The sequence below is a fragment of the Dermochelys coriacea genome, chromosome 18 (assembly GCF_009764565.3).
Source record: "Dermochelys coriacea isolate rDerCor1 chromosome 18, rDerCor1.pri.v4, whole genome shotgun sequence".
Lineage (NCBI taxonomy): Eukaryota > Metazoa > Chordata > Testudines > Dermochelyidae > Dermochelys > Dermochelys coriacea.
The window spans coordinates 9466014-9492414 of NC_050085.1; the positions used below are offsets into that span (position 1 = coordinate 9466014).

Sequence of the window (26401 nt, forward strand, 5' to 3'; positions counted from 1 at the left end):
AAGTTAAAAAACACTGAGTCAAGGAGCAAACGCCAGCTCCAGTGTCTCACTCCAGAACAGGTAAATTTGTGCAAATGGCTGGTGCGGAATGAGTCTAAGGTCCGTTCTGCTAAGGACGTTTACAACAGAATAGCTATTTCAATGCAGTTACCTAGTGCAAGCCCCTAAGGTATCTGGCTCCCCAGCTGCAGCTTACTGGGGGATGTTACAGGATGATGATGTATCAGATAAAGGCCTGTGTGAGGCTGGTGCAGCACATCATTTAGTTACACCACTGCAAATTTTTTTAATGTAGACAAAGCCTCAGTTACTTTTGTTTCCACCATTCTGCATCCAGGTGCCTGAACCCAGCCTAGCTAGCTCATGCCGCTGCTTGCCCCTGCCTGTTCTGCCAGGGCTATGCTCCTTTTAGTGCTCTAGCAGCTCCTTGAGTTAGCAAGAGCATGTCTAATGCGAGCTGCCAATCACCGCCCCTTGCTCCTGGTGTAAATGTAGTCTACGTTGGTGTAACAGATACCGAGCAGCTGGCAGAAGGTGCACTTTACACCAGATTGGACTCTTCTGCATATGACCCAGCGGGTCCATCCCCCTCTCTGGAAAAGGCAACTGCTATTCCTTATATCGGCCATTCTCTCCCACCTCCTCGACTACAGCTGGGCCGGTGTCAGAGAGTTTGGCTCTGGATCCAAAGTTGAGGGCTGCTCAAATCCAGAGTTTTGATTCAGGCCCATTTCCAAAACTGACAGACGTTACCAGTCGTGGTCTACCTATAGACTTGCAATATACCTATTAGGCATGGCACGTGACTCTAGCCTCTGCACCCTGTGTGTGCATCAGCCACGCTGCGCACTAGTAAACTGTATTTCATTAGGAGATTGGTCAAGAAAGGTTTCCTACCTGTACAATTGGGTTGTGCAAGTTCTTCTGTACCGGGCCAGGACTATCCCCCTACAGGTAGAAGGAGACAGATCACATTGAAACAGCATAAACACAGCCCTAGTACCACCCAGCACTGTTAGAGGAAAACCGGCCCAGGGATACAAATGCCCAGCCAGGAGCTCTCTCTCTGGAAATCCTGCTTGTTTCTGGGCTTCAGAGCATTAGCTGGTGCAAAGTTGCTGCTGTTTAATGCTGAAGCCAGTTCTTTTTGGGAAGGAGAAGAGGGGTTTGGGAAAAGAGAAGATCATGCTGACGCAGGTAAAACTGTATGTCCCCTGTTATTTTATTGCCATATAGACTAGGCTAAGGGGAACCAAGGGGGAAATTCGAACATGGTTTTGGAAAAGTCAGAATCTCAGAATAAAGAAGGGTGAATCCGCTGAACTCAACCAAACTTCCTTGAACCAAGACAAGATTCATATAACCCTTTGTTCTTAGGACTCCTGCACCTGTGTCTCATCTTTGCAAACCAGAGAAATGTCTGAGAAACACCCAAACTTCGGGGTGCTTCTCGGGGCCCAGACACACGCTCCCAACCCCCACATTAGTAACAAAAATAAAATCCAGACAAATGCAGACATTTCGGTCCAGGTCCCTTTCCCCTTTGGGTGACTGGTCAAGGAACTAAAGAGAAAAAATTTAATCTGGAGCCACCATTTATGCTGTTCTGAGTTGGTCTGCCTCTGCCCGTTGCACGGGACTAATGCCATTGGTTCTGGACTGGTATAGGAAATGCCACAGATTATCACATTAATTCATGTCGGGCCAGGTTTGAAGGCAATGGATTTAAGTTACACATTGGTGAGCAGGTGGAAAGGAGCATGCATTGGTGAAACAGACATGCCAAGTGACCAAATTGGTGTGGAGATGGGTCTGCTTTACTACCACTTCTCAGCTCTTTACTACACCCCTCTCTTCTGGCCCCCTAATCATGGAGTTTACACCAGCTTACACTCCCTTAGACTGAGATCTGCTCCCTGAACTCAGATCCCCTCTGACTCGTATCTTGATTCAAATGCCACAGGTACTGGAAGTAATTGGTCAAGCAAAAATGTAACGAGGAGGACTGAAGCTAGCCCCTCGTTAACGAGGAGGGATGTGCCTGACTATCACCAATTAGGAATAAATCATTATTTGTACAGCACTGCCAGGGTGCTGGATGCTTTATGTGGGAATGGTCCAGGACTCGATGGGAAATGGCTTTATCAGCTTGCACAATTTTGGGGAAGCTGCCTCATATTCTGCCCATTTGTGTTTAGACCCAGCTAGGAAGCACCATCTGAGAGGGTGTGTGTGTGTGTGTGTGTGTGTTTCAAATGGGAGGAACAGCCAACGTGAAAGCATAACTGTCAAACTACAAAAGACGCACAAATAAATCTGCTCACTAAAAGTTAGCTCTAAGGGTTTGTCTCCACAGCAAGCTATTTCAGATTAGCTAATATTCCTGATTAATGCCATGTGTGGTTGCCCTTATTCCAGAATAAGAGTACTTTATTGTGAATTAGTTTAATCCAGTTGGTCCTTTCTGTAGTAAAGCTCCTTAAACTAACTTGGAAACAGGCACTCTTAGGGCTTCTTTACACAAACAGTTAGTGCATGGTAAACTGAGGTGAAAATCTACCTTGCACTAGCCTGCTGCACACTAACTGGCTGTCTGAACTCTGCTGTTGTGCACTGAAAGTTCCCTAATGCACTTTAATCTGCTCCCATTTTGAAGAGGGGCAGCTCAAAGCACACCAAGGAACTGCTGGTGCACAGCAGCAGGGTCTATTTTGGACACAGTGCGTGGCAGGCTAGAAATAGGTAGATTTACATCCCAGCTTGCCGTGAACTGCTGGTCTAGACAAGCCTGTATTCGGGAATCAGGAATAGTTAATCTGCTTTAAATTCATACCGTACCTTATTCAGGATTAATTTTCATGCGCAGACAAGCCCCAAGAGAGAGCTTGTGCCACACACCCCACTGGTCTCCCTGCCAGCGAGAGGCTCGGTGAGCCTCAGCTGTGAGGGGGGGACTTTGGAGATGCCAATTCCTCTAGGAGCGAGACAAATGCTACCCCCTCATTTCACACAGGTCACTTGAGAGCGATCAGATGCTGCCTTACAGATGTAAGCTGGATTTTAATTGGTGACCCACAGCTAAAGGGTCTGTTATTGATACACTGAACCAGACAGTCCTCACACACTGTTCTTCTGACTGCACAGTGCAGACACCCCCCCCATCTTTCTCTCTCTCCCATTGTGGTGGGGCAATCGCCTGAGGGGCTTGGAGATTGTTCTCTCATTCCTATATGGTTGCCTTAGTCAGTAGGGCTTTCTTATCTGGCAAATGCTCACTCCCTGAACTCCGCTCCTAGAATTAAGTTACATTTATCTGCATCTATTAGCCAGGACATCTTAATTATGAACCATACAACCCCTCTGCTCTCCCATTGCAATGTTTCTGGATATTTCCTGCACCTTCCAATTTATTTTCTCTATTGAACTTTGAAATATTCTCTTCCATGCCATCGCTCCAGTCATTTAAATCAATTCTACTGATACCGAAGCAAGACTCCTGGCCTCTCTTTCTTTGCTTCTTTCATTAGTAGAAAAGGCTGCCGCCCTCAGGTCGGAAGCTCTCTCTTTTCTCCCCTCCCCCAATTAAAAAAAGTGGAATGCAAAGGGCCAAATTCTGCTCTCATTTACACAGTTATACATCAAGAGTAATTTCACGGATGGAATTACTATAGATTTACACCAGCCTAAAAGGAGAGTAGAAATGTGGATTTACACCAGCTCGGTGTGTGAGATCATGTCTCCCTCTAGTGGCTAAAGAAAGTATCAGCCCTAAATCTGTTCACTAATGGAGATTCTCCTTTAAACTCACAGCTATGCTTTTTGGAGAGGAAGTTGCTAGGTTCTGTCCCCAGTGTTGCAGGTGTGTGGTTTACCCAGTGACTGTGGCTGGTAGCCTCAGTTCACAGGGAGTTTGACAAACTGTGTTTTCATTTTGACTCATGTGGGTTCACAGCTCTCAAGTTTGATTCAGAGGAACTTGAAAGCTCAGAGTGAAAGTCTGTCTATGTGGCTCAATTTTGATTGATGGGGGGGCAAGGGGGTGTCCCATCATGAGAAACTTTAAAGCTCTGCACGTACTCAATCAAAACCTATAAAATGCAACTCAAGGGGAGAAACACTTTGTCAAAGTCTCAGTCCAGGTCCAGCTCAAACGTAGGCCTGTTTTTAAGTACGTTTGTAAATTTTTAAATTTTTCACTCTGCTGAAGCTTGTTCCTTCCCTGGAAACCTGAGAGATTCCGAATATCTAGTTAGGAAAACTGCCATTTCAATAAACCTCTTTTCAATCAATCTTCCAGGCTGCAAAAAATAATGGCCTGGCACAAAATGATAGTAGTTTGTTCAGGACATTTTACTAAAATAAGAGATGCATCATTTTTGCACAGGTCTTGAAAAGAGGGACTTGGATTCCCCCACTGCCTCGACTTTGTGTGGGCATGGCCACCAGTGCAAAGTGAGAGCAAAACACTGCCCCAGCCACTCTGGGAGCCAGGGAAACTCACTTTTCAGAGGTGCAAGTGAGCACAGAGACTTAGGCAGTGTAGAATCAGCTCCTGGTTGGTATGTGGATAGTTTTAAGTTTAATTCAAACACAGGATTTACATTAATAGCCTGATTGAAAGCCCAGTGAGAGGCTTTGCCTTGTCATTGGTGGACTTTGGCTCAGGCCCCAGAAGAAGGGGTGGCAAAAGACAAGCAGATAAGAGTGATGGTTAAGGATAGAAACATTGGCACAGAGGTTAAGAGGACAGCTTTAGGAGTCACAAACGACCTCACAACCGCCTTACATTGCAGAGAGAATGCGTCCGATGCCGGGGTGAGTTGATGTCACTTGGCGTCGATGACCTATCGCCTTCTGCTGCTGACACATCGGAGATTATGGAAGGCTGCCGTGAATGGCACGGACTCACTCTGACAGCTGGAAGGCAAGGAGCAGAGTTAGGGCTCAGTGGAATTAGTATTTTCATCTCCATGCCCTCCCTGCTTTAGCTCGGATACTATACCATTCTCAGTACGTGAATTTGGTTCTCTCTAGTGCTGTGTTTATACATGGACAGTCGCCGGCTGGGGCATTGGATGAACGTTTTAGACCACAGCATAACGCCACAGATCTACTGTCCTGCCTGTAACTTGTGGAGGGGCAGTTGCAGAGATAGAGAGGGTGCGATGGCTCAGATGCTGGACTAGAGACCTGGATTCAGGTCCCAGTTCTGCCACAACTTAACTGCGTGAGCTTTGACAAATCCCTACGTTTCTCTGTGCTTCTGTTCCCTATCTATAAAGTTTCTTAGTGTTTCTTAGCGAATAGCAAAGCTGAAGTCGGTACATCTTAGGTGACTTACCTGGCCGTGAGGATGGCAGTGAGTCGACCGCTGCCACTCCTCCGTTGACTCCGCTTCTGCCTCTCGTGAGCTGGAGTTCCAGAGTCAACGGGGAGCACGTTTGGGGATCTATTTATCGCGTCTAGACAAGATGCGATAAATCGATCCCCTATAGATCGATCACTACCCACCAATCACTACCTGCCCTTAGTCTCCCTTCTTTATTTAGGCCCTGACAGAACAAGGCGCAATGGTCTCAAGTTGCAGTGGGGGAGGTCTAGGTTGGACATTAGGCAACACTATTTCACTAGGAGGGTGGTGAAGCACTGGAAGGGGTTACCTAGGGAAGTGGTGGAATCTCCTTCCTTATAGGTTTTTAAGGTCAGGCTTGACAAAGCCCTGGCTGGGATGGTTTAGTTGGTGTTGGTCCTGCTTTGAGCAGGGGGTTGGACTAGATGACCTCCTGAGGTCTCTTCCAACCCTGATATTCTGTGATTCTATGATAATTAGTTAGATGGGTAACAACTTGTGCCAAAGGGAGAAGCATCTTCATTATCAAAGCTAAATAATATAACTACTTTCTTTGGCCCCACATGGAATGAGGTTTGCTCAAAGAAACATGATCAGTTTAGTTTGCACCCCATAGTTAGGTTTGGTGGGTAAAGGACAGAAAGGATGAATAGACACATTAATAAATGTTGCAGGTTTTCTTTTAAGATCCCTTGCAATATTGTGAAGTCAAACCCCGGAGCATGGTGTTGTGGTAAGAGACTCAGAAACTTACCAGACTAATTTCATGGTGAAAGCTGAATGAATTTAATCTATCGCTAATTTATGATATTTGTAAAGCGGGAAGATTAAATGTACATATTTAAAAACAACCACTCTTGATATTGTCCTTTTAAAACAACTCACCCTAGAAGTTTGTAGCTCTAATATGACTGCAAACATTTTTTGTAGGAATTTCTTACATTTCAGATGATGACACGCACTAATAAGTTACTAGTTTCTTCCATCCTTCCTGCTCGTGTTGGGGGCTCCCCAGGCTTGCCCAGTACCCAGAATGCTACTCAATAGTTTGAGACAATAGTGACCATCCCAATATTCGCTTTCCTTGGTGAGTTCCTGAGCATGAAAGCCACTGAAATGAAGCTCTCTTGTGCCGGACGACTTCAGCACGGGCAATGGTTTGAGCACAGCACTGGCTGTGAGGACACCTGGGTGCCATGCCTGCCTGTGACAGAGATGTGTTGTGTGGCCATAGGCAAGTTTTTTAATGTTTGGGCTTCAGGTACCCCACTTGTAAAATGAGGAAAGTAATAGTCATTTCGATAAATTAACGTCTGTAAAGTGCTTTGAGATCCCCAGGTGAGCAACGCTACAGAAGTGCAAAGATTATTATTGTTGTTAAAAACAGGATCCTTGGGGCCCATCCAGGCCCAGGTATTATCTATGTCATGTGAGAAGGAAGGATAATGTCCTTTTGTTGAGAACAGACCTTTAATCTGGATCCCAAAGTGCTTCCTAAACATGCTGACGGAGGTTTTCAAAAGCAGCTAAGAGAGTAAGATACCTAAATCTTGGGAGCTGGGTGTCTAACTCCCTTAGGCTCCTTTGAAAATCTCCTGGAGTCACCCAACACTGCAGGGCAACCACCGATGGCCTTGAACGTGGCAGCTGTTTCACAGCCCTGCAGGACAGGTACGGCAGTGAGGAAGCATGCTGATGAAGCCAAAATTGCAGGGGTGTGTGTGGATTTACAGAGGCAGACTGCAATCACCCCCGATAGCCGTATGAAGGACACTGGGATACTACAGTGTGCTGCAATAACAGCTCATGCGTTAGAGCAGTGTCACTCTCGTGTTCTGAGCAATTACTGGAGTATTTGTACTAAACATTTACAGTTAATATGCGGCTCCTTGTATAGGTTCTGACTCTGGGGCTGGAGCTACAGGCGCCAACTTTCCAATGTGCCGGGGTGGTGCTCACTGCTCAACCCCTGGGTCTGCCACAGGCCCTGCCCCCCACTCCCTCCCCCTTCCTTGAGCCTGCTATGCCCTCGCTCCTCCCACCCAGAGCCTCCTGCACGCCACGAAACAGCTGATCAGGAAGTACATGGAGGGATGGGGAGGTGCTGATCGGCGGGGCTGCCAGTGGGTGGGAGGCACTGGGAGCGGGGTGAGGGAGCTGACGGTGGGCTGCTGATGTATTACTGTGGCTCTCTGGCAACGTACATTAGTAAATTCTGGCTCCGTCTCAGGCTCAGGTTGGCCACCCTGGCTTAAAGGAACGAGGCACTGAGGCCTTTGAGATCACCTCTCAGGAAAGGCTGGGAACTGCTGCTTCCCGAGACCTGGGATGCAGACAGTTGTGGGGCTGTGGAGATTATTGGAAGAGGGAGAGCACATAGGGTAGCTTAGAATTTAAAGCGAAGAGGGCAAAGCAAAGCACTCAAGCAGGTGAGTGTAGGCTCCAGCGAGGCCAATGCTTTCAAATGTGGGCATTTAAAGGTAGGCAGCTCAATCCATTTAGCTTGTAAAGCTCTACATGGCAGGGACTCTCTCTTACTATACGTTTGTACAGTGCCCGGATCTCACTGGGGGCTTTAATGTGCTACTGCAATACAGATAATTATGAGGTGCCTAAGCCTGTACCCTGATTTCCAGAAGTGCTGAGCTCCCATTGACTTAGAAGCTGTGGCTGCTTAGAAAGTCAGGCTCCTTACTCAGATGCCCAACTCTATGCCCCCGGCTTGGAAAACCCTGGCCCAAGTTCACCGCGTGGAAGGCAGAGAGTGGGGAGATCAGCCTCCATTTACTCCCGCTGCTGCTCTGAAGCGGAGTTAAAGCTGCTCCCTGAAAGGGGATTAGTTCAGCAGGCCACCTAGCTTTGCAGAGAGTCTGGACTCTGAAGCCACAGGGGAAGGTGAGGTTATGCAGCCCAGGTCTGAATCTGTATTTCGAGACCTGGTCAGGTTTCTTACACGCCCTTGTCAAAACACGGGAGAGATTTGTCCCACAGAGGGTAGAACCAGCTAATCCCTCGCCCTCCCACAGCGCCCCTTCTCCAAACACCTACACGGGCTTTACAGGTAGGCCTCGCTTAAGCCTTACAACATCTGGAGGAGACGGGAAAGAGAGAGCAGAGGATGACATCATCCCAACCACTGAAACTCAGCCAGCCTCTGGGGTGAAAGGTGGCAACTGTTACAGGGCACTGCATAACTGCTCGGAACAGGAAGCAACAAAGAACGTTGTGTATCCATTGGATCCTGCAGGAGGCAGAACGTAATTTATCTTAACTGGGATTCAAAAGAATCCTAAAACTTCAATGACCCCAAGGCCTCTGGCTTACACCTCATCTGAAAGAGGGGAAAAACACGGGTGAAAATCCTCAGTGCTAAAGATAAACCCTCATTTTAAAAGGAATGAGAATTGTTGATATTCAAAAGGGAAATTGTTAAGCTTCAGATCAAAGTTGGCTCAAGCCTGTTGGCCAGATCCTCAGCAGGTGTCGACTGGCATAAATACACTGCCTCCAGTAAAGCTACGACCTGGGGATCTGGCCTCGTGCCTCCAGAACGCTCATATGTATTTAAATCTTTCTCCTATACCTGCCTCTCCTTGGAGCGGAGTCATACCAAGCTACTGGACTTTATTTCCCTTCTTGCCACAACACACAAGATTAACCCTTTGCTGGAACAAGGAGGTGCTCGACTTCATCAAGAATGCCATTGTCTTAAAGGCAGAAGAGATCACGGAGATTTCCCAAAGGGGTTAGCGGCTGGCTTGGAGCTCACCTTGTCGGTCTGCTGAGTGCTGGGGGTGCGCATGGTAAAGCGTCTGCTGGCTCTGCCGGATAGCAGCTGTGAGCGGGAGATCTGCCTGCATCACCCATTCCTGATTCCCATTCAACACGGTCTCACCTGGCATGGCTAACGAGTGACGCTTGGGGACATCCTTGGTTAACGTGGCTAAGGACTGCTTGGCCTGATGGGATAAAAGAACAAAATACAGGACAATGAAACACTTCTCTCAAGACAGCACTCGGATTGCAATGAGTTCAAGTCACCCCTGTGCAGAGGAGCTAACAATGCACGGGATCAGTTTCACACTCCAAGAAAAGAATATGACATAGGTGCTGCTCTTAGGGTTAAAAGAAAAGGAGTACTTGTGGCACCTTAGAGACTAACAAATTTGTTAGTCTCTAAGGTGCCACAAGTACTCCTTTTCTTTTTGCGAATACAGACTAACACGTCTGCTACTCTGAAACCTGTCATTATGCAAGGCTCTTAGGGTTAAATCCTTCCAAAAGACATGGTTTCTTTTACCAAGGTTGATAATTAACTATTCTGGGGATCTGCGTGCTGCCACTGTTGCAATAATTGGATTTCAAAATGCAAGCAGCTACCATTTAGATCTGATTGAGTGCAAAACAGAACATGCACTTGTTGAGAGCTGGGAAGCCAGCCCCAACGTTCCTGCAGCCACCAGGTAAGACGAAGCATGAATGATTGAGCTGGGGGCAGGCTGACCAGTTAAAGTCAAGCCTATTTGGTCATCACAAAGAAAACAAAAACAGCACAACAAAGTGTTAGCGTATGATTTACCTTTGAGAGAAATCTGGACCAAAAACTGAAATAGCTGTTCCTGCAAATACAGGAGCCAGTGATTTATACAGTAAGCGGTGCCAAATTTCATGAAGAAAGGCAAAGGCACACAGAGAAAGTCAGCGGTTGGCTTTGGTTCAGATGTGTTAAACAAGCCTGTTGGTTCTTCTGCTGTTCCCAGTGGACTTGGCAGGCTCAGAGGGACGTTTTCCCCCTGTTCAATATTTTGATTTTTTGAAAAATTAAACAGAAGCATCTACAAAGTAAAAATAATTTAAAAATTCTCATTAAAGAGGTGCCAGTTGCTTGACTGTACCTTTTAATTAGCCAGCGGAGAACAGCTCCCATGATTCACTTGATGTTTCATAACTAGGAAAACACAGAATATTTCCACAGTTCTAAAGTGCCTTGGAAATCATAGGCTGGCTGGGTTTTTTCCAGTCTCTCAAGGTGTCGCTTATTAAAGGCCCAGTCCTGCATTTTGATCCCTGCCTGTGGTCCCTTTATGCCCGTGTGATGCCCTGTTGACTTCCCTGGGACTCTATGCAGGTGTCGAGGTATGTCAGTGATCAGATTAAAGGATCAGGGTCTATATCAAGCCTGACTGTTGCCTTAAATGATGTGGTGCCTTTGGTCCAGAGGAACAAGGAGGGCACGAATTTGCTCCTAAGGTACAGACAGAGCTGCTAGCAGCAACATACCATGCACCTCCCATTCTCTGCCTCGAGTCCTGCAATGGGTTTCTTTGGGGAACACCCCAAACATTGCACTGCAGAACACGCAAACCACGAACGAGGAGCTACACACAACACCTCTGGGGCCCAATACTGCTCTCAGTGGAGTGAGTGGGTGCAGAATCAGCTCCTACGTGCCTGAACCAAAGCCTACTGAAGTCAATGAGAGTCTTCCCTTTGACAGACTCCGGATCATGTCCATGGGGAGAAACGATTATTGGTAAACGATTCACTTTTTAAAAATTAAAGAGGAAGAAAAAAACCCAATCAAATCACGACCTATTTTTTTTTGTAGCTTTGGAATGAATACTCAACTTACCTATGCAATATTCCATTCCCACTGACTACAAGCAGGGAAAAGAGAGACTGTGTCATACAATATGATTAAAAACAAAGCCCCAAAACTCTCTGATGCATCCGATTCCCTCTTTCCCCCTCCCTCCCGGGCATCCTACCTAGTGCTTAGTCTAATCTGTTCTACCAAACTCCATCTAATGCTAAGAAAGTGACTCCCAAATCCTGCTCTTATGCCGCCATTACAGCAGGGAGGAAAACAAAAAAACACACAGCACACACTGAATGTAAATATATGCATCGGTAAGTCTCGTATATTCCACATCTCCAGTGTGTTTTGCTTTTGTGGAAAAGCCTAAGTAAAAGGGATCCTGCAACAGTGTGTGGAATTTGCATATAAATACCCCATAACAGGCCACAGAAATAAAACATACACCGATCTGAAAGGCAGTGGAACATTATGTACAATGGCCCAACTTGGAGAACATGCATAAATTGCCAGCAGTGCTGCTGCAGTTTAGGATCTGTCAGCATTTCCATTATAAAACCTGGTTTTCAAGGGTTAGAAGTCAGCTAGGAAAAGGCCCTCCAGGATACACCTTGGCCATGCACACAAGATCTCAGCCCGTAAGCAGTTTTTATTTTTTAAAAGCACATTTTCAAAAAAAAATCCCCAGTTGAAAATGTTTAAAAGTGCTTTTCGACTGTGTAAACATGTGTTCTGATGAGCCTCCATGTTTACTGGGTCAAAGCCACTTCTACCTCACATAGGCTTGGTGTACAAGGAGAGAGAGAGAGAGAGAGTTTTCCTAACTCCCTGCAAAGCCACCCTTGGCACAGAGGCCCAGATCCCTCAAGGAGAGTTAGGAGCCCAAATCTCTTTGAGGATTTGGGGCCTGAGTCTCCAAGTTGGCCTCTTCCCTTTTTACCCCTCACCTCCAAAGTTCTGTAGGTGGAACTCTGCCCTCCACGAACCTGTACAATGCTGTTCCTTCATATCCTGCTTGTCTGTCTTACATCGGCACAACCCCCTGCTGTTTTCCAGGGGGCTTTGGCGAGCTACTGAGTGAAATATCTGTTGGTTTAATGTGTGCTGAATGTGTGCACAATTGCCACAAATGGCTCCAACACGAAAGACTTGGTTCATTTCTCCAGATCTAAGGGCAAATATCTACATCCTTCAAGTGAGGAAACAAGGCACCTTTTGGACTGCTGAGGTAGTGATCAGATCACAAGCACACTGCTGGTTTAACGTCCAGTAAGCAAACACCCCTGGATTACAATCAGACTGGCAAGATGACAACTTGCTGCCAAGGCAGCAAACATGTCTGAGCTGGAACTCAAATGAGGGACTAAGGGCTAGATTCTCCTGTGGTGAAAACTGACATAGCTCCATTGAAGCCAACGGAGCTATGCTGGAGATTTGGCCCTATTAATGTTTTAATAAACAACAAAAAAAAAAGCAATTCTCTGAAAAGCAGAGCACCTTTAAAGCAATGCATCTCAAATTCTTATCCCTGGGAGTTAAATAGTTAAAAAAACAACACACCTATCCGACTATGATTGTTATCTAACAGATATTCTTGTCACACTGTGCTATAAAAGTTGTAAGCTCCTTTATGGAGATACTTGCCCTAAAAGTTGGTGCTGTGAATTCACCTGTATAACACCAATGTTAATATGCTTGATTACCCATCACACACTATAAAATCTCTAACTTTACTTCTTAAATATGAATGACTCTGGGCCCATTCTTCCACCTTTACTTAAAGAGTCGTGCCTTCCTTTGCAAATAGCCCCCTTGCTTTCAATGGAGCTAACTGCAAGATACCACTCACAGTGATTAAACATGACCGAATTCTGGCCTAACATTAGAAACATTGAGCTCTCAACAGACAGTCCAATAAAGGTAAGAAAAATCATCACAGTGCCCTTTCCTGAGATCTGCTGTCTTTACTGTGAAGCACACTCCTTTCTCAGCTAGGTGAGAAACCACAATCTTCCTTCTCTCTGAGCTACCCAGTCTGCCTTCTGGAGACAACTGAGCTTCAAACACTAGGTGTCGCAGTTAGGCAGTGACTGTGCACAGTGAAATTATGCAGCGCAAGGTGAATCAACGCACAACAAATTGTGATGTATCTATTTAATACCGGGGAATATTTCTAAGCTGGGGAGAAAACTGACTGCATATCCAGCTGTCATTTGTATTTTATGGCAGAAATTTGCTTTGAACAGTGAAAACATAGGAGGCAATTGACAACCAGAGTGTTTATGGATTTCAGAGCCAAATGCTGAAGAATATGAAGGCAGATATGGCACGGGCAGGAGGGTGGGTGCATGGACACATGCTTGGAGTGGTGAAGGAATAGGGTTATGGATACGCTTGCGTGTATGTGGTTGAATAGATCCAGCACTGTATGTATAAGTAAAGGGGCATATGAACTTGTGTATTACAGTGGGGACAGGTGGGTACTTGTGATGTGGGTATATGTCTGCACCTGTTTGATAATTCTAAGCCTTTCAGAGGCATCAGTCACAGCGGTATTAGTCTAGATAGGCGGGGAGGTCTGTGCACTCCCATGCGCTGGGAATGGGGACATCCATATGTATTTCATGGAAGGAAACTGCACCTCATACTGAAGCCTGCCAGGCTTGCCAGACACCCTTTCAACTCTTTGCCTTCTCTACTTAATTCATTGGCCAGATGGCACTCAGGGAAGCTTACAGTGAGCAGTCACAGACACACAAGTAAGAAGGGTGCCAGCTTTCAATGACATTCACCTTAGGCTTCCAGCATCATGTCGATCTGCAGAGAAGCCAGACAAACAAAATGGTTCCAAAGAGATTGTTTTGTTTTTTGCTTTTCCTGGCAAGCTTTTGAAGGTAATTAGGGTCCTTATGTGGGAATCGTACCTTTGGTTGGTATTGCAACCCCCTTAACGAAATGAGATCATTGATCACCCAAGCAGGTCAACATTGATTTCAAGTGTGCTTCCACAGCCTAGTCATGCTTTGCAGCACGCGGGGAAAGCTGCAGGTTGTTCAACAGCTGGGAAACAGAGTTCACATCACAGGCTGCTATGGCACAAAGGCAGCAAATAACAAGTGCTGGGGGAATTGCCAAGGGTTCTGGGGTGACTGTAGAATCTGAACCGCAGTGTCTTTCCAGGGTGGTTTGAAAGGTTTGCTGGACCAGAAACATACGACCATCTGCTAAGGTGAAAGTGTCCAGCCAGGAGACATCCACTGGGCAGGGGCTGTCACAGCAAATCAAACCAAAAGCAAATCCTACAGAATTCATGGTAATGGCAGAGACTCTGGACTGGCTGGGGTTTTCTAGGGTATGTCTCCGCTGCAGCTCGGAGCTGCAATTCCCGGAGTGGGTACCTGTACACACACTAGTTCTGCTTGGGCTTAGATGCTCAAGGATGTCCCTAGGATCTCAGATAGTATGGTACTCGGGCAGCTAGCCTGAGCTGCAAGGGATTGAGGTTGGATATTGGGAAAAACTCTCTTACTGTAAGGTTAGCTAAACACTGGAACAGGCTTCCAAGGGAGGGTGTGAAATCCCCATCTTCAGGGGTTTTTGAGAACAGGCTGGACAAACACCTGAAAGGGATGGTCTGCTTGGCCCTGCCTCAGAGCAGGAGGCTAGACTAGATGATCTCTCGAGGTCCCTTCCAGCCCCACATTTCTATGATTTTTAGCTAGCAGGTGAACATCTTCCTGAGCTGGGATTTACACCTCCCAGCTGCACTGTAGAGGTGCCCCATCTGCACGCCAGCCTAAACAAATGCCTCCAGCTACCGATGCAGGAGGGAGGGCTCTCACCATGGCTAGCTCAGCTTCCAGTTCCTTCATTCTGTTGTCTTTCAGGTCCAGCTGGGAGCGGAGCGAGCTGGCGTGGTCTGTCGCCTCTTTGGCTTGCCGGCGTAGCTCCCACTTCTCTCGCTCCAGAAGATCCTTTTCTTTTGCAAGTGCTTTCACCGCATCCTCGCTCTCCTGCAAAGACACCAGGGCAAAGGCAGGGAATGAGAGAACAGGCCCAGCTTGCTTCCCCAAGAAATCCATGCTAGGCAACACAGGGCAGCGTTTTATCCTGTGTTAGAAACACTGGGCAAAATCATGACTACACTGGAGTCAATAGCAAAGCTCCTATTGGCTTCAATGGGGCCAAGATTTCATCCCTCTCTTCACTAGCAGGAACTCTTCACTATTCCCGTTTCATCTCTTCCTTACCTTCTCCTACCATAGCCTATAGCCGGGGTGAATAGGGAGCGTTGTAAGGAAGCTGCAGGCCTGTGTCAGGGGTAATAAGTAGGGACAGAAGCAACACACGGAAAAACAGAAGGACAAAAACAAAAGTAAGAGATGGTTTTCACTGCCTGCGTCTCTTTACCACACTTTGGACTAGACCCCTCCTGGAGACCATCTGAGTGCCACCGACCAGGCCCATGGGGCAAAATGGATCTCCACTGCAGCCCATGGGTGGCCATAATGAAGTGCCAGCGTTTCACCAGAAAGTTAGCACTGAAACGAACACTGGAGAGAAGCAAGGAGTTCGCTGCTTGAGACAGAATCCCCAGTGCTAACCCCCGGTGCCAAAGAACCTAAAGCGAAGGCAAGCTTGTTCGCAAGCCCAGCTGTCCTGAAAACGCATCATTTTCTACTGTTTGACACAAGCCTGTGGTATCTCTTCCTGAATTGCACATTTAGTCTATCCTCTGTGGATACAGTGATGTGAGAACTGGTCTCATAGGAAACCCATCCCCCCCTTCATCGTTCCCAACAGAGCTTAATAAAAGTGAAAGATTCCCTGTTTCTACAAGGAAACAAATATTGAAAAAAAAATACAGGTGGGAGCTGCTTTGTGTGCAGCTTCGGTACAGATACAGAAGTTTTCTGTGTTTTTAATCTGTGTCTGTCTGTCTGAGTTCTTCTCTCCTACCTACCATTGTGATATCTGAACACCTGCCACATAAAATTTGGTGGCAACAGTCTAGTCCCTAGTGGGATTCAAGGAACCCTGGCTCTTCTACTTTTCTGGGTTTGAGAGCTTTGTTATGCTTCTGGAGATTAGTCATGTTCAGGCCTTCTCCAGCCCTTCTCATTCATAGATCTCAATGCACTTTACAATGGCAGCTAAAGTACCATCATCTCTGTTTGACATGGGGGGAAACTGAGGCATGGTGGGGTCATGTGGTTCAGGACAGAGAGTCTGTGGCAGAGACAGGAATTGAATTGTAGTCTCCTGACTTCCACTCTGGTTCCCTGCCCACTGGACCACACTGTCTTCAGGTTCCTGTGCCAATGAGATGAGATCCCGGAGCCACCTGGGAGGAGATTGCTGGATGGGAAATTACCTGGATACAAAAAACACACAAGCCAGCTTGCTTGCGCTGTCAAGGCCATGCAGGACTGGGGGGAGCCCAGCTGATGCAGAATGCCAGCTAACCAAGTTATTAGTTTGACGGTGGTCATAGCCCGGTGCAAACTAGTTCAGTGAGGCGAAAGCAGCACTGACGTGATTGTGCTAATGGCACCGTGCATCCTGCTGGCTGTATTTTTCACTTTTCAATCCATTATTTTTGGTAAAAGAGACTGTAGATGGCAGCTGCATTTGCATGCTGGGTATTACATTCTGCCAGGGATCCCTCCCCATGACACGCTTTAGTGACTGAGCGATTAGCAGCTGCAGAAAAGTCCAGCTGTTTTGTGAGTCCGCTCCTCCAGGAACGGGTCGAGGGACATGAAGCTTGGTGCCACCTGTGCCCGTTCAGGGGAACAAATCACTGAGGGCTGATTTGGCACCTCACAGCCCAGGCCACATAGGGGGCAGTGCACAGCGTACTTTGCCCAATGGACAAAGGGGGAAGCAGGGAAGGGAAGTGTGAAGCTGTAATGCCTTTCTCCTGGGTCCTTCCTTGGTTACTTCCTTCTGCATGGCAGCTCAGCTAGAGAGAGGAGGAAAAGGTGGAGCCAAGGTTGCGTCTGCCCTTCGCCCCCTGCCCACCCACCCACGTGAGATCAGCAGCTCAGCACCAACTGCTTCCCCAGACACCATGCAGGGGCTGGGAACATAGATAGCCCATGCACAGGGCCTAAGGGCACTGCTTACATCCCCTTATGTCAACATAGATAGCCCATGCACGTGGTTGAGCCCAAAGGCTGAAATTTGCAAAACTGCCCATGGGAACTGGGTGCCTAACTGCCTGGGAATCTCAGACTAAGTGGTAGTACATGGGAGTGGTGGCTTATACCAAATAGGACCAGGCTGACATGCTTTGCAGCTAGTCTCATTTTTTTTTTTTACATTCTAGCCCTACCGAAAACCTCAGTGCATCCCTCTCCTTTCCAGGACGGCTAAAGAGACATTCAGAGAGCAGTTCCTGTATTTGATCATGTCAGTTTCTGCAAGGCCAAGCTCAGGAAAACACGAACAAACCCCCAACCACCCAACGTTGCATGTAACGAAGGCAGCAGTGTTCTCGCCTCACCAATAGATTTGCATATATGTAGAATTCTAATGACCTCAGCCAAACAGCGCCAGTCCTTCCACATACAGCACTGGACTGAAGAGTGCTGAGTTAATACTGGGGACACAAGGAAAGGGTATGAGCTTCAAACATCAGCAATGCCATCCCTCTGTCCTGCTTTCCACTGAAATCCCCTCCACGCTCCAAGCTGTTACCAGAGCAAGGTTGAAGCCCTACATTTTTATAAAGAAGAGCCAGCAGATGTTTTGCATCACCCATCAACCACTGTGATGGAACATTGTTGGCTCTTCCCCACACTACACATGAAACTGTTCTATTAACACCAGCCTTCAAACTCTGTTGCCGAGGGCATGGTTTCCCCAGCCATGCAGACAAGTGCTTTTTCCTGGGCAACTTGTTTGAAAGCCATGCTGTTGTGAGAGTCTATAGCATGGTTTGATCAACAGAGCTTTCGGAATAAGCAGATCCTCTATGGTGATTAGGGAAAACATGATAAAACCGCTGCTAGCCACAATCATGTTCTGAAACACTGAACACCCTCAGCTCCCAATGACCCCAGCTTGAGGTTGAGTCTTGAATGCTCAACACTTCTGATAATCAAGCCTCGTTATTGCACAGTTTCCAGTCACACTGCGGACAAGACCTAAGCCGCTTACGTCACTGCTACAGACTATGGGTGCGGGTCCTTGAGACCAGGGTGGCAATAACATTTCTCCACAGGCCTCAAAGGAAATGACATGTGATGCCCTTGGAGAACAAGCACAAGGAAGAGGAAGGGTGATTTTTCTCTCGTTTGATCCTCCTCCATGAATACAGGAGGTGACATCAGAGTCACCCAGACCCCAGTTCATAGGTTATTTCATATACCACGTTTCTCTAGTGAATCAGTGGTGAAAATATGCAGGCTGCCTGTCACAGAGTGGAAATGAGGACATGTCCTAAGCTCTCTGCAAACACAGTCCCCAGGGAAGAATTGCCTCCAAGACACCCATAAAGATCCTACCAGCAGATCTGGATGAAGCAAGTGGAGGGGCTGCAGAGAACATAAGATCTTCAGCATCCTTGCAAGCAAATAATCAGCGCACAGAGCTTCTCCCCAACCTACATGCCTTCCTCCATGCATTCCTCCCTCACTTGTCTTTGCGTTTTTTTAAATTGCATTGATTTTCTCATATGAGCAGGAAAGAAAAATACAACTTTTGGAAAAAGTTGAAAGCTGGATTCGAGTGATCTTTGTTATGATACTTTAAAAATAGAAACTTTCTCCCTTTGCATGGAAAAAAGAATAATTACAGATGTTTGATTCCCATGGCTGTTTATTGGAGCGGATGGCTTTATGCAGCCTAATCAAAAGCAAAACAGGAAACTGTCTATATATATATATCCTCTTGCAAACAGAGCAGAGATGCTGAAAACCATTTCAGAGAAATGTTATTTATTATTGAGCGACTTAGTCTAGAGTCACTGCAGTTTGTATGTTCTTTTAACAAGCTCTTAACTTTAAGGACAATTATAAAACCTGTCCTTGAAATAACCAGTTGTAAAGGTTCATTCCCTTGAGCAAGGAGAGAGAGAGAGAGAGAGAGAGAAAGAGGCACACCATATTGGTTCAGTGATTTCTCCCAGTTCGATCTGTTACATGATACAGATGGAGCAGTACTCAAATCAAACACTGCTAACTTTGCTCATTGACCTGACTTTTCCTGTATTTATTTATTTACTAGTGCTCCAGTTTCTACAGTTATATTGCCAGCTGCCTTACAATATTTTATTTGCTCACTCACCTGAGATAAGTTTTTTTTTTGATCAGGGAGTGAAAACTCTCCAGGTCTTTTCACTACCATCATTCATCACAGTAATGCAAGTAGATTTTGGACTCGATCTTGCAGCACTGAAGTGAATGGGACTTTTGCCATTGACTTCAATGGGGACAATCAAAGAGTTTCTGCGTGGGCTGGTAATGTTTTCAGGACAATTTAGAAAGGCCAGTGCACAGATTCAATACAAGCCATTGTAGGACTGTGGTACAGAGAGAGCCAACAGGAGATCAGCCCCTTGCTTTGGATAGTGCAGATGTCATGGCTTTTAGAGTCTAATCCAGAGCCCACTGATATCAATGGAAAGGCTTCCACTGAATCCAATGGTATCAGCATGTCCCCAGGATGTGAGAGAGATGGAATCTGCAGCCCCCAAGAGCATGGGAAGGTGGACTCTGTGGTGTGATACAGGCTGCTGGTGCAAATGGCACCAAGTAAGTGCTCATATACTCTACAGATACAACGAGGAGTCCTATCTGCAGCTACAGTATCCTGCAGCCCTAGTGTTACCAGCAACAGACTGCAGGCTCCCTTGATATAGATTGCACTAGCTAGGGGGAGAGGGGGTGTGTGTGTGTGTGTGTGTGTGTGTGTGTGTGTGTGTGTGTGTGTGTGTGTGTGTGTGTGTGTGTGTGTGTGTGTGTGTGTATAAAATGGCTGGTGGTGGGTTGGAGTTTGTACATGCACAGACCACACCTCCTTACCCTTACATCCTGGAGAGTATGCATCAGCGTGGCATCTCTGAGGACTCTGAGGGTGGAATCAGGCTCACAGAGGATGATTTCCCACCCTGATCCCTCTCTGCCTGGGGGCTTTGTCTAGTAGGAACCTTTAAACGTGGCAGCCATGTTTAAGAAATGTACAATATTTTTGCATTTTGACAGCTAAAGTTTATCACTTACACTATGTTAAACACCTATGTCTGAGCTAAAATGAAGCCACAGTATAGAACAACTAAAATCGAAGAACATCAGAATGGCCATACTGGGTCAGACCAATGGTCTGTCTAGCTCAGTGTCCTGTCTTTGACAGTGATCAGAGCTAGAGGCTTCTGAGGAAACAAACACAACAGAGCAATTTTTGAGTGATCCAGCCCCTGTTATCCAGTCCCAGCTTCTGGCAGTCAGAGGCTTAGGGACATCCGGAACATGCGATTGTGTCCCTGACCATCTGGACTAATAGCCATTGATGGACTTATCCTCCATGAACTTATCCAATTGTTTTTTTTAACCCAGTTATACTTGTGGCCGTCACAACATCCCATGGCAATGAGTCTACAGTTGATTGTGTGAAGAAGTCCTTCCTTATGTTTGTTTTAAATCTGTCGCCTATTAATTTCATTGGGTGACCTCTGGTTCTTGTGTGACGGGAAGGGGGAAATAACACTTCCTTATTCACTTTCTCCACACCATTCCTGATTTTATAGATCTCTATCATATCCTCCCTCAGTTGTCTCTTTTCTAATAGAAACAGTCCCAATCTCAACTTGTACGGAAGTTGTTCCATACCCCTAATAATTTTTGTTGCCCTTCTCTGTATTTTTGCCAATTCTAATATATCATTTTTGAGATAGGGTGCCCAGAACTACACACAGCATTCAAGCTGTGGGTGTCCCATGCACTTATATAGTGGCATTATATTTTCTGTCTTATTTTTTATCTCTTTCCTAATGGTTCCTAATATTCTGTTAGCTTTTCTTTTACTGCTGCTGCACATTGAGCAGATGTTTTCAGAGAACTATCCACAATGACTCCAAGATCTCTTTCTTGAGTGGTAATAACTAATTTAGACTCCATCATTGTGTAGGTGTATTTGGGATTATGATTTCCAATGTGCATTACATTGCACTTAACACTGAATTTCATCTGCCATTTTGTTGCTCAGTCACACAATTTTGTGAGATCCTTTTTAGCTCTTTTCAGTCAGCTTTGGACTTAACTGTCTTGAGTAATTTTGTATCATCTGCAAATGTCACCTCACTTTTTATCCGTTTTCCCAGATCATTTATGAAGATGTTAAATAGCACTGGTCCCAGTACAGATCCTTGGAGGACCCCACTATCTACCCCTCTAAACTGTGAAAATTTACTATGTAGTCCTACCCTTTGTTTCCTATCTTTTAACCAGTTACTGGTCCATGAGAGGATCTTCTCTCTTATCCCATGACTGCTTGCTTTGCTTAAGAGCCTTTGGCATGGGATCTTGTCAAAGGCTTTCTGAAAGTCCAAGAACACGATTATCAGTTTGATCATCCTTGTCCATATGCATGTTGACATGCTCAAAGAATTCTAACAGATTGGTGAGGCATGATTTCCCTTTACAAAAGCTGCGTTGACTCTTCCCCAACATAGCACATTCATCTGTGTCTGATAATTCTGGACTGGCTATGCAGGAGCTTACTTTTCTGTGTTGCTCGTAGTTCCTGATGAAGTCACGTAGCTGTTCCTCCCGGCTCTCCAGCGTGGCGTAGAGCTGTTGCATTTGGCTTACCAGGTCTGTCTTCTCTGCTTTCAAACGTTTTCGATCTGCCTTCATGGCTGCATGAAAGAACAGTTACAGCTCAAGGTCAGAGACAAGAAATGGGGCTCTTCTCTATATTCAGAAAGTCAGATCTCAATCTTTCCAAAACATTCTGGGCTTATTTTAAACACAGTACAACTACAATTCTACAAAGGACTCCGAACTCCTGATTTCCCTGTAATAATTAGCGTGAATAGGAACTGCCACAGATGCTCTGCCATAGTTAGCTGAATGAAACAAATGGAATCAGAGCCTGATCTACACTAGGGATCTCTGTAAATTCACCAGTCTATATCCATGTATTATGAATGCCTCTTTCCATGATAGGAAGCTAAGGCCCTTATCCAGCAGAGAACTCAAGCACATGGCTAACCCAATTTACTTCAGTGAGCCTATTCATGTGCTTAGGACAAGGATGTGCTGAAATGCTTTGATAGATTGTGGCCTAAGTTTGATCTAAAAAAGGAAAGACCCATGTTATTTTTAATCTAAAATGTTACCAGTCTCCTACAACCAAAACCAATGTAGTTTTCAATGCTGTGCAAGTTAAAAAAGGAACAGTGGAGTTGGTAGTGACTAATCCTACTAGATTTTAAGAACTGGTCTGATCATTTACAGTTCTGGAGTCTTTCAAATGCACCTGTCTGCCAGAAGACAATGCCTTTATTTTTGAAGCATGAACTCAGTGTTATTCAGTGCAATCTATGCCGGATGGCAGGAAATTCTTCTACTGATTATGCCAAGTTTCCTTCTAGGGTGGAGATAAATCATGCCAAGTTTATAGCTAACCCTAGAACCACAAGGTAGAATCCTGGTTTCATTGAACTCAGTGGCAAAACTCCCACTGACTTCACAGTGGGGCCAAGGTTTCACCCATAAAGTCTGAAGGGGTTTGAATTTAGCATTCCATCTCTATGCCAACTGCAATTAAAGAAAATAACTAAGACCTGAAATGACAGTCCCGGGGCTAGATTCTGATCTCATCCATGTTGGCATAAATCCAGAGCAGTTCCACTGAACCCAATGTTGGCGTGATGCAGATCAGAATTTGGTCATCAGACCTTCCAAGCCCAGCTCAACCTGAGCCAGCAGGGCAGCACTAACCGTTTGGATGGAATAATCACACCCAGCTGATTTTCAAATTCCAATTACAGAGCAAAACCAGAGGGGTGGGGAAAAAAGCATTTGAGATTTTTCATCTCCTAAATTTCAGGCTAAAGGCATTTCCCAGCAGGCATGTTCCTGTGCTGTGCAGAATGCTCCCTTCTGCTCGTTACTGAAAAAATAAGTCACCCATCGAGTTACATCACATCAAGCATCTCTCAAGGGGGAGGATCAGGGGATATTTGGGGTGCTTGAATGAAACAGAATAAGAAACTGAGGAAGGGAGACCAAAGGGCAGGGAGGTTGACTCTAAATAAACAGGGTATTTCCTCCTTGCTCACAAACTAATGTAAATTACAAACACCATGACCCTTTCACAACACTGAAACATCACAGCGGTAGTTATGGCTCTTAATCGTCCCACCTCCCATTAAGTTACAATGCAGCAAGCTGATGGGGAGTAGCAGAAAATGAATGCCCACTTCTCACCAGTTCACTTCATTTCCCCAAGCCCTCCTGTACCAGCTCAGAGAAGTAGTGCTGTCCTAGCTGTGGCTTCCTGGTGGGAGGAACGAAACATGTACATCTGAGCTGGAATAGGAGAATAATGGAGAAAGTTCATTGCTTGGCTTGTTCCACAGATTACAGGTGGAAAGAGAAGTCAGAATCAGAATGCAAACAGAAAGATATGCCATGATAAAGGGGGTTCTTGTGATACTTTCAGTCCAATCAGAAGTAGGAAGTGCCAGGAATCTCAAGAAAACTCGTGCCCATGAATCTTCTAGCCTAATATTGCAGAGTCAAGGGTTTTGATAGTTCATATAAACATGCTCACATTACAATGCTCCTGAGGGCATGTCTACACTTGCCAGTAGATCGAAACTGCTGCAATATAAGTGTTAATTTAGTGGGGCTAGTGAAGACATGCTAAATCGATGGGAGAGCACTCTCCCATCGATTTGTGTACTCCACCTCTCCAAGAAGCATAAGGGAAGTCAATGGGAGATGCTCTCCTGTTGACACGGTGCAGTGTTGCCACCGCAGTAAGTGGATCTAACTACATCGACTTCAGTTACATTATTCACATAACTGAAGTTGGATAAGCTGGATTGATTTACTGCGGTAGTGTAGACAAGGCCAATGTAGGGTTGGAAGAGACTTCAAGATTCATCCCCATCCCTCTGTGCTGAAACAGGACCAAATATACTTAGACATCTGCAGGGATTGAACCTGGGACATCTGGATCTAAAAACATGAGCTTCTTCTGCTCAAGTTAATGAACCTGGTCTACAACATTGGGCTGTTACACTCATTTCCGGGCTCTTATTCAAACCGAATCCTGAACCTCTTTGGAATTTGCCCAACACCCACTGGTACATTCTTCAATTTTATGGAATACATTTTAAAAAGGGCCAGATTCTGTCCCCTTTAGATATGTTAAGTCACTTTATTTCATTGCTTTCAATGAGACTATTTGCAGCACAAAATGCTAAACTAAGCATGAGCAAGAACATCAAAAATGAGGCCCAAACGGTTTCAATTTTCAAGTCTTGTTACTTTGAACTCTCCCCACTGATTTCAGTTCCCTACAGAATTCCCGTATTTTACCAGAAAGAAAATACCAGGCATTACAGCAGAGAAAGGCAGAACAAGCACCAATGGCTGGAAGTTAAACCCAGACAAATCCAAATGAGAAATCAGGCACACACTTGGAATAGTGAGGGTGATTAGTTATGGGAGCAAAACTACCAAGGGAAGTGGTGGATTCACCATCTCTTGATGTCTTCAAAGCAAGACTGGATGCTTTTCTGGTTGATGCTTTAGCCATTGGGCTCAACAGAGGAGCAACAGGGTTAAATTCAATGGTCTTTATTATAGGGGAGATCAGACAGATGACCTCATACGAATTCTGGCCATAAAAATCAAAAAGTTTACATTGCAAAACTCTGCAGCCGTTTGAAATCATGTTGGCTTGAGAATCGCGTGGGGGGAGGGGAGGGGAGGGGAAAACAAAGAAAACAACAACACAACACTTTTGCTTTAGCTTACATTAAAATCAACTTATTTTCTCCCTATTTGTTTTCTAGATGCTCATTTGCAGTGGTGGAATTTTTTGCCTTATAAATACTGTATGGAGCAGAGAAAAAACAAGGCCAAATAATGATATCATAAATCAGGGAATATTAATTAATGAGCCAAACTGCCAGTAGTTTCCTCTCACTTCTCTTCTGCACACATTTCTCTAATTCTGTTCCTGGCCAGGCTTGGTGTTGATGGCTGAAAGCAGCAATCAGTTCTCATCTTTTTATTCTTCTAATAATTACAAGACTTGGTGATCTCTTCCAGGGCAGAACAGCTTCAGAGGAGGCTTGAGATGAGTCAGAGCTGGAATCTGAATCCAGCAATGCTTGGGAGATGGTGTGAGAGACCCACCTGTAGCTCATGCTGAGTGTGGAGGAGCCAGCTGTTGGCTTCTTGCAACTGCCGGAAGTCGCCGCTCCCTGCCCTCCCTTCCACAAAGCAACTTCAGTATAAGTAAAATCTCCATTTATATGTTATATAAAGGACAGGGAGCCATTATTCTTATTAATAATCACTACATGTTCCATCTACATTGGTTATTATTTGCATCACTGTAGCAACCAGGAGCTCCAGTGAAGGACCAGGACCCCATGGTGCTAGGCGCTGCACAAACACAGAACCAAAGGACGATCCCTGTCCCAAAGGCTCAAGTTGCAGAGTGGAAAATCAGGTTAAATATAAGGGAAAATATAGATAATGGTATTGGTTCAAGAGTTGGAATGAGATGCAAATGGTGATTGTGGCATCATGGGAAAATCCAAGGAAAAGCCCTGATGCCATCAGGGATGAGTCAGGAATAGTTGAGTCCATCCTGCCACAATGCAGGAGGAGGGTCCCAAGTAAGCCATGAGAAGGTATTTTTCCAACCCAAATCACTCTAGGACTCTGATTCTGCACATAGGAAGCAGTATATCCGGATGGTGCTAAAAACAGAATGCATGTGTCACAAGTCCGGCAAATGAGACAGCTGAACATCTCTCACTACAGATGGAGCTTGTGGAGAGGGTTGGTACACATATACTGATCTATCATCTTCCAGTGTCCCCGCCCCACACACACAGAGAGCAGAATCTCTGCTTATCATTTAATAGATCTCATGACTGGTTTAGCTTGCAGAGAAGACCGGTATACACAAATGTATTTATCATGTTCCAAGCAGAGCTCACAGCAGAAGCTCTGCTAACCATTTGGCAAATCATTTTTTTTTCTTTACAAGCGATTCTGTGATATGATCAGCAAACTCCTTAAAAAAACAAACACAAAAGTGCCAAGGGCGTACATCAGAGGACAAATATCTCACAGAGGTGCCACTGAACAAGCTGCAGGCAATATATATATTTATACACAGACAAAAACATTATGAAGGTTGCGAAGTCAAGGACTCAAAAGTTAGGAAGTGCCAGAACTAAGGACGCACCGGGCAAC

At 45.6% G+C, this 26401-nt stretch overlaps 1 protein-coding gene across 9 annotated transcripts in view; it reads right to left on the bottom strand.

The window, feature by feature from the left end:
• Positions 1-26401, bottom strand: part of KAZN (kazrin, periplakin interacting protein) — a 728345-nt gene that overhangs the window by 58625 nt on the left and 643319 nt on the right. For all 9 annotated transcript variants that reach the window (XM_038376718.2, XM_043500175.1, XM_038376720.2 and 6 more), the window contains 5 exons: positions 21671-21807; positions 14789-14959; positions 9120-9309; positions 4787-4917; positions 898-948 (listed from right to left, as the gene is read on the bottom strand). In XM_038376718.2, coding sequence (XP_038232646.1) covers positions 898-948; positions 4787-4917; positions 9120-9309; positions 14789-14959; positions 21671-21807 — 680 coding nt within the window. The remainder of the gene's footprint in view (positions 1-897; positions 949-4786; positions 4918-9119; positions 9310-14788; positions 14960-21670; positions 21808-26401) is intronic.